The following is an 8,915-nucleotide window of genomic DNA, read 5'->3' as shown; positions in this document are numbered from 1 at the left end:
TATATATATATATATATATATATATACATATGCATATATATATATACATCACACACACATACATACACACATACACACACCCATGTATATATATCATTCATTTACATGTACACATACATATAGTTTTAGTAATAGATATAGATACACATATATATATATATATATATAGGTTCGCGAATCGATGACTAAAGCGAACGATCTCCATGTATACAAAAATACTATCCGAAGCTTACTTTTCAGCGTTTTGACGACCAGTTCGTGTTCCGAGCGTTGTATCTCTAAATCAGATATTTTATTTGCAATTGATTGTTGTTCTTGGCGCATAATGTTGAACTTTGCCAGAAGTTCTTGTTCTTTCTCTGCTCGCCCAGCCATATTGGTATAAGATTATTGTGTGGATGTTCTATCTTCCAACAACGGGACAATCCTTTATAAGTGCAAATGCAAACAAGAAGAGTATATTATATATATATATATGTATGTATATTATATATTTGTATATATCAACACGCACATATACATATGTTAAAAATGTATGTAACTATGTATTATATTTATACACATATTTATTTATAAAAAAGTGTCACGTATATTTTGAGTAAAAAATTATCAAAAAAAAATACTCAATGTCGATTTTGCCGCCTTCTCCAGAGTACAGTACATACCAGCAGTACGATATAGAAAATTGAATTGAAACAAGATGTTTCGTATTTCAAATACCCTAAACTAAACTATTTCCACTTCCTCTCTCTATAGTTTCTCATAGGAAAAAGGTTTACGACATGTTGTTTGAAATTCATACCAGCTGATCCCGGTTTAGATCCATCTCATTGCGTGACTGGCTCCAGCTCGTAGCCTGCACATGACCTGATCTGGTTTGTTTATTTTTTCTGGAAATAATTTCGACCACGGAATGAGTTGGATTGGATTGGCCCATTGGGCTCGCAGAACAACCCGCATGGTTGACTGTGGGAATATGACAAGAGATGTATTGTGCTGCGAGAGTATTGCTGAATTGTGATTACCGATATTCTGGGTATCTACAGTATATTCCAAGGTTATAAGCTAAGCTATATACTATCCGATATACAATCTTGTATAGGTCTGTGTTAGTATCTGTGTAAGCATATACGGCAAGGATAGTCTGAGAGGACTAACTTACACACACACACACACGCACACCCGCACTTAGCCACGTGTACGTGTACATATACACGTTTCACTGCCATCATGGCGAAGTATGATCTGACCTCCACTATCGCCGAGTATCTCGATCGGCACATGGTGTTTCCCTTGCTTAAGTTCTTAGTTCTGAAGGAGTTATATCCTGCTGAAGAAATCCTTACTGTCAAGCTAGACTTACTTGAAAAGACTTGCATGGTGGATTACGCAGCCGACATATACAAGGGATTGCACGGTTTAAATGAAGGCGATGCCGCACCCGAGTCATTCTCTGAACGCAGAGAACAAGTACTTACTAAGTTGGCTGAGCTACAGCAAAGTACAGCGCCTCTCACACAGGCCTTGGAGCAAGACTGGGTGCTCCAGGAGCTGAGACAGGACAAACGTTTTAACCAGGAGTACCTGACAAATACCGTCAAAGTCGATATGGCGTGTCTGGATAAGCTGTACGAGTTCGCCAAGTTCCAGTTTGATATTGGAAATTACTCGGTTACGGCAGAGTACCTAACCAACTTCCGTGTATTGGTATGTGGAGTTTGTTGGTATATGTATATCTAACAGGGATGTTATCGCGTCGATCAATATAGGTACACGCGTATACATATATATATATATCATACACACACACAGTTACTTACCTATATATATATACATATATATAATCAAACCCGTCCATACTTTACCTTTATCGGGAATGAATGTTTGTTATAGCTACGTCCGTCATGTGTCGACTTGTATACGTATCTGTAATTTCTTGTGAATGGGTGCTTGATTTTTAAGCCACATAGTCTTAAACTAGTTATTGTATGTTGGTTACTAATCAGAACTTGATTAGAACGTACGCGCTTGCTTGGGTCTTTAGTGAATTCATAGTATACCCACATACAACACACATACTTATAAGTGTATACATACACATATATAAATATATATATATGGGCAGCAGTATATTTAACTATTCTGGCGTGATACTGGCAGCGTGTCTGAAAGGTGCGTCCAGTGCATATTTTGACCTGCGTGTATGTCTTGCTTTCTGGACACCTCGTGTTCGTATATATGATGGTACTTCAACCCGAGCGCGTGCCCTACTCTGTTGACCGCTTGCTACATAAACCTCGAGGACTACTTATCTGTTGGACGCATCAGTGCAAGTGCACGCGGTGAAGTTGTTGTTTCTTATATATACTGGATATATACTCTTGCACTGTATGACGATTTGAAGACGGGAACATGCCACAAGTACATTATAACACGTGTGGCTGCCAGTTGTTGGAATGATTAATATGTTTAGAACGCAACTCTTACGTGTGCTTGACGTGTGTGGATTACCAGCCCGTATTGCTGCAGACATATCTATTCGTAGGCTGATTCTTTTGCCCTATACATATCTATTTGTAGGCTGATTCTGATTCCCTATACATATCTACTTGTAGGCTGATTCTGATTCCGTATACTCTACTTGTAAACTGATTCTGATTCCGTATCCGAATGATACGTTTCTCTCGCATGTATTCGATGGGAGTTGTTAGCTGTGTGGCTCGCTTGTGCCTGTAAAAGGCCTTCGTGTATATGTTTTGTAGTGTATAGATGCGTAGGAGCTTATAAGCAATATATACCAAATTTTCAATTTTGGTACTCCGTTTGAAATTAAGGACCTAAATATGTCGCGGTAGCAATTTATGGGCATTTCGCTTGTTTGTTTGTCCCGTTTTGACTATTTGATTTGTGATTCGATCTCAATTTGGTGGATGGATTGTAGTTTCAAAAATTATCTGATGCACAACGCTAAAAGTATGTAGATAGTCGGAGCGTATTATACTTCCACACCAAAGTTTTTATGTTACTTCATAGTAGCTGTAGACACCCTGTGTGTTGAGGTGGTCTATTCTCGTATCATGTGTATGCGTTAAAATTAAATACCTCGCATACGCACTAATCTCTATTTATGTGCCTGTATGTGTAACGCTACGCACGTGATGTCAAAATCCTCTCCTCCCGAGTAGTTGTTTTGGTAAATTCAGCGAGAAGAAACTTACTGTGAATAATGTAGCGGTACGTCTACGCCACACTATTTTAAAAGGGGAACTATGATTACCCCGTGGGGGGATCATGGTTTCTCCACTTCCTTACACTTGGCGATGATATAAAGTGATAAATAAATGCGCTTTCCATATTTAAACTTAACATTTGTATATATGACACGCGTGGCTGTGTATGCTTGCGCGTGTGTGTGCGTTACATGCATATATATAAATATACTTCAGTTTATATATATTCTCGGTTTTTTACAATTCAATAACAGTCTTTGGACGCGGATAAGTGTCACGGCGCACTATGGGGCAAATTCGCCTCAGAGATTCTCATGCACAACTGGGACACCGCAATGGAAGACCTAAACAGGCTCAAGGAGTCATTAGACGAGAATAAGAGTGGTATGTTGTGTTCGTCCGACATCATTATATATATCTTTGTATTTGTGTAACATATGTATATGTAAGTAGAAGGGGGAAAGTTGACCTCGTTCACATATATAATCGAAGCCAAACAAGCCATGTGATCACTGGGTGAGACCTATAGATGGTAAAATACCCGTATAAACATACTCAAAGGGCCGTATATATTAGGAATAGCAGTGATTGCGCATGTCTGCACATCGTAGTGAAGTCCCATCACTTGCACCGCATCGAACGACCCTATAGGTCTGGAAGAGCGTCATAGATAAATACTCATGGTCGCTGTATTACAATACCACACATGTCACCTACATAAACACGACTTTTAATTCGGCAATGACCACCACCGTCTTGCAGGGTCGGCTCTCGAGCAACTGCAGCAGCGCACGTGGTTGTTGCACTGGAGTCTGTTCGTGTTCTTCAACCACGAGAAGGGACGTGATGGCATCATCGAGATGTTCTTCCAGCCTCAGTATATCAACACCATCCAGACCACTTGCCCACACATTCTGCGATACCTGACCGCCGCAGTCATCTGCAACACGAGACGGAACTATGTCGTCAAGGAGCTTGTAAAGGTGTGTGTGTGTGTTCATCGCAATTGGATTGGGATATGTGGTGTGAGGGTTTGATTTCTACTTATTGTCGGGTTGGGTGATTTGGGTTGTTGGACCGGAAGGTTGTGGTGTGGAATACATCATAGTAAGAGTTTAGGGTCTAAAACATTGTAGTAAGTAGTCTGGTTGGTTAATTAGTCAGCAACAGACTGAAAGGCATGTAGGTTCTAATATTGAATATACTTCACCTGTATCGAATACACCTTGCTCTATGGGCCCACTGGCGGGTTGTCGGTTGTGTAAGCACAATCACTCGCTAAGGATTAGAAATATAGATGCTAAGGAGTCATCGCTAAGGATACATGTCAATCTTTTGTAGCCTCGGTATGCTGGAATTGATATTACATTTTGCGGAACTCTTTGAATATATATATATACGCATAAAATACACACACTTATATATATAGCGCTTGCCCTCCGATGTTTTTCTACGGATATATGTTTACATATCACTACCTATATTTATATTCGACAGGCCATCCAGCGCGGATCCAACCAATACCGCGATCCTATCACAGAGTTCCTTGAGTGTCTGTACGTCAACTTCGACTTCGAAGGCGCACAGCAGAAACTGCGTGAGTGTGAAGCGGTTCTGGAGAACGACTTCTTTCTGCTCGCGTGTCGCGACGAGTTTATTGAGAACGCGCGTATGTTCATCTTCGAGACGTACTGTCGTATTCACCAGGTAAATCTTGTGGATATAATATATACATATATATTTATAGGAATGTGTACATTGGTGTTTGATACGAATTGTTAATTATATCAACATATTCATGTTTGGCTTGTATTTTTTGTGCATTGTGGAAAGAACGGGTGTGTTTCTGGAGACACGTCGATGATTGTTCAAATAAAGCAGTGAGCTTAGTCTTCGTCTAAATTATTTGTGGCTTTCTTTATGGACACTCTCTATACACACACACTGCGATAGACATAGAAGGTACCTGTTTGTACGGTATATTCGTGCCTTAGTACAAGTATGTCAGATTGTTAATCTACCAGGTCTTTGTATAACCTAGAATGCGCACAGTGAAACCGGTGACTCATTAATATCGAATATATACGTGGACACTGGATTGGTATGTTCGTATGACTAACTGTCCAAATCCGGCAAGTGTGTAAAATTGTACAGAAATTTGTCATATGCTATACTTGCAGCTACCAGATGTCACCCGTTTTAGCCTTCAAGTGATCTTTATCAACAGATTCATATTCTGCACGCATCCATACATAAATTTATGTGGGTATATATATATATTGTAGTATTTTGTTATGTCATGTACATACAGTTATACAAGCATGCAAATATTTTGAATTTGCACTTTGTATTAAATATATTGCAACCCCCGCCCTCGCCCAGGTGATATCTATCAACAGCCTAGGCGAGAAGCTCAACATGACCACGGACGAGGCAGAGGTGTGGATTGTAAACCTCATCAGGAACGCGCGCTTGGATGCGAAGATTGACTCCAAGATGGGTACAGTTATTATGGGTAGCCAAGTGCCTTCCGTATACCACCAGGTCATCGAGGCTACAAAGGGACTGTCGTTCCGATCGAGTGCGATGATTGAGACGATTGAGAAGAAAGCAAACTCTTCGAAGTCCAGCTCGGTATGTGCTTCAATAGGCCTGTGTGTATTGTGTGTCCCAAGTAGTCTAGTATATATATGTACATGGGAGTTGTATGTATCTATGCTTGTAGTATTCATGACAGCCAGATATATAAAGAAGGCAACATATTCAAAATCCAGCTCATTTTGTGCTTAATTTTTAAGTTTAGTCCACTTATGAGTGTATGATGGGTATTGTACATGTTTATCATCGTGTTTGTGTAGATGCCGTTTTCTGCTGCATGCCCGTTCTCCGTTTAATATTCGGTACCTACTTACCTATCAAAGGGACGCTCGTACCTAAATACAAGGATCCATACTCATTCCCTACTCTATGTATATATACAACCGTACAGATGGGTGCCGACTTCTAAGCCTCTGGTCTGCGAAGAGCACTTTTAAAATTAGATTGTAAATTGAATGCATTGTGGGCCCAGCCTCTCTGTTTGCCATAGCTCGGGAGTCCACAGTCGCCGAACTTCGGAGACTGGAGTCGTAGTCTATATATATAGCACACGTGTTCTATTTATAGTAGGTCACCACGACACGCACGGGGCCTCGGTCGCCCGCACTTATAGATAGAAAAGAGCGCTGAACCGCACTTACACCCACCGTTTACTATAGTACAGAACTTCGGGTCAGGTATGAGACTCGAGAGTTTGTGCTGACTAGTAGGTAATAAAAATATGGACGCACCGCCGTTTCGGCTGTTCGAATGCAAGTGCAGTTGTGGTTGTGACTCCGTAGGGGGTGGACAATTCCTAGCACTATTTAGTACAAGACTATATAGAGTTTTAGACTGTTTTGGGTTGTTCCAAGACGTTCATGTCCCGAGTATTCGTATGTTTTATTTCGAGTATGTCGGATTGTCATCTCTAAGCAATGAAGCAGCTTCTAATTGTTAGCTCAATAACAAGTCGGTCCAGGCTGGTGTGCTGTACAAAACAGGGGCTGTGGGACGAGACTGTCTGATCTCTTCAAGTGATCTCTCCACGGTGTGTATTGCTCTCTGATGGGGCTGGCTGACAGCAGTCTTGAAAGCCTCTACTATCCAATCCAAACTGTTTTACTTTATATAATATTTTTTAATTACTCTTGATAAATACATGTACATACGATATGTGCACGTATCATGCGTTGATTTTCAAGATCGAAGCCGAGGAGTATTCTGTATGTACTAAAAGGGCGGCTGTTAGATCACTGATGTATTTGAAGGCTGTTCTCGGTTTTCACACCAGCGACCAAAGTACATGCGTATCTATGTTGTATGCGAGTGTATAGGTATCTATGTTATTTATGTGTGGGTACAGTTTATATAGTGTACGGGATTACGTACATAAGGGTAGTTTATGGACAATTTGTCGCTACTCTGCACTATCGCCACATTGTCACAACTCTAGAGCGGAATGCGCGAAACCTTATTATAAACCTGATTTTTATTTATTCGATGTTTATCTCTATTTTCTACGATTGATTGTTAAAATACGGACTCAAATCCCCGATTGCTTTGCAAGAAATTCGGTCTGCCCCGATTCTGCATTTGGCTCTATAGTTCAATCCAGGCACCGCTTGAATTTCCGGAATTGGAATTCATTTTTTTAGCCCACATTTTTGGAATTAAATCCCAAATAGCTTCGCCAGAAACTTGGCCTGTCCCGATTCTACGTTTGAGCCTATAGTCACATTGGCTGCCGCCTTCGTTTCCACACGACCGTTCCCCATCGCACAGCCCAGTCCAGATGCTCTGAGCATCTCTTTGTCGTTGTTCCCGTCTCCGAAGGTCATCACACGGCTGATATCTACCTGAGCGGCCGAACGCAGGGTATATATCATGTTGTATATATATATACATAGGGTATATATATGTATGTATTTTATATCAATAATTATGTATGTTCATAGTGGATAGCATAAACTCACTAACACAGCTATACGTGATTGTAATAGATGCTTGTAGTTGTTTTCGTATGTACGTATGTGATGAGATCACCAATGCACAACGGAAGTCCTCCCGAATCTGAGTTGTGTTTGAAAGTGGAATATATGACCACGGCTGTAGGTAGACGGCGAAGCCATGAAAATGAATCTGATATACTTTGGGCCTCTAAATGACGGCCAATGAGATGTACGACCATCGAAATTTAAACGCTCGGAATTCCATACGCACATACGAGCCGGGTATCACTGCTACTGACTACTCCAATGAGATACGAACGACCCACTCATGGGGAAGAAGGGCAAGATACGGAAGGCAAGAAAGCCAGGTCACTTATACCGGATGGTAGTGCACAAGGGGTGGCCGCACCCCATTGGCACATGACTGATCCGCGTGCATTTGTTAATAAACCATGCGGGCAAGTATTTGTGGAATCCAGCTTGGTATCGTATGTCTATGTACTTACGTTCATCAACCACTTCAGGATGTGCTAGAAAATGGGTCCGTGCCGTCCACGACGACGCTCAAAAAAGGACATCACAACATACAGTCCTTTAATCACACCCTGGCTAGACACCAGCCGCGTAACATACCTTCAGCATATCGCACACGTTTTGTAGAGCGACGGCTTTATTCATCCCAAACGGAAGAAACTCTATCATACCCTATAAATGTATTAGTGTAGTGTTAACATTCAGACCGGCATGGTGAGGATATGACAGATTAGTAAGATGTATCAGAAATTCCTGAGCATGCCTCTGTCACTCTAGTTATCGACAGATAGAAGCATCAACGCATGCCGATATGGAAGTACATACATCATCAGACATAGGGCATTGATGCCGCGGACTGCTCATGTGCATAGATACTTGAAATGCACGTTTACAGGCATACATACACATACACTTCTGTATGCTTGCATATAGGCACGGACATGTATATACTTACACAGACAAACGCACACGCATCACGCACACTTGTATATCTCAGTGGATACGAGTGGTGCACAAACTCGGTCAAACAAGAGGGGGTGGATATTGACCACCTTCAACCCTCAGTGGATGGCCCATTTTTCACACACGTTTTGCAAGGAGCTAGGCTACCTCCATTTCCTCT

At 41.2% G+C, this 8,915-nt stretch overlaps 3 protein-coding genes across 3 annotated transcripts in view; 1 reads left to right on the top strand and 2 right to left on the bottom strand.

Moving 5' to 3' along the window:
• The window catches only part of SARC_03382 (hypothetical protein), a 3,246-nt gene extending 2,733 nt beyond the window's left edge, over nt 1-513 (bottom strand). Inside the window, exon 1 of the mRNA XM_014302816.1 lies at nt 234-513. Coding sequence (XP_014158291.1) covers nt 234-375 — 142 coding nt within the window. The 5' untranslated portion in view covers nt 376-513. The remainder of the gene's footprint in view (nt 1-233) is intronic.
• Nucleotides 514-1,063: 550 nt separating this feature from the next.
• On the top strand, nt 1,064-6,717 carry SARC_03381 (eukaryotic translation initiation factor 3 subunit E). The gene is made up of 6 exons (XM_014302815.1): nt 1,064-1,707; nt 3,485-3,614; nt 3,993-4,213; nt 4,728-4,937; nt 5,613-5,864; nt 6,220-6,717. The coding sequence occupies exons 1-6, from the start codon at nt 1,231-1,233 to the stop codon at nt 6,235-6,237; spliced, it is 1,308 nt and encodes a 435-aa protein (XP_014158290.1). The 5' UTR covers nt 1,064-1,230; the 3' UTR covers nt 6,238-6,717.
• Nucleotides 6,718-7,480: 763 nt separating this feature from the next.
• Nucleotides 7,481-7,666, bottom strand: SARC_03380 (hypothetical protein; the record flags this gene model as incomplete). Its single annotated transcript, XM_014302814.1, has 1 exon — nt 7,481-7,666. A coding segment is annotated over one exon (186 nt), but the record flags the coding sequence as incomplete, so codon positions are not given.
• Between the last annotated feature and the right edge of the window lie 1,249 nt (nt 7,667-8,915).

This window comes from Sphaeroforma arctica (assembly GCF_001186125.1).
Source record: "Sphaeroforma arctica JP610 unplaced genomic scaffold supercont1.171, whole genome shotgun sequence".
NCBI classification, from domain to species: Eukaryota; class Ichthyosporea; order Ichthyophonida; genus Sphaeroforma; species Sphaeroforma arctica.
The sequence above is the reverse complement of the archived record's forward strand: the minus strand, read 5'-3'. Positions and strand labels throughout refer to the sequence as shown.

Coding starts and splice junctions, on each gene's coding strand:
- SARC_03381 (XM_014302815.1), top strand. CDS start 1,231: ATGGCGAAGTATGATCTGACCTCCACTATCGCCGAGTATCTCGATCGG. Junction 3,615..3,992: donor ATTAGACGAGAATAAGAGTG/GTATGTTGTGTT, acceptor ACCGTCTTGCAG/GGTCGGCTCTCGAGCAACTG. Junction 4,938..5,612: donor CGTACTGTCGTATTCACCAG/GTAAATCTTGTG, acceptor GCCCTCGCCCAG/GTGATATCTATCAACAGCCT.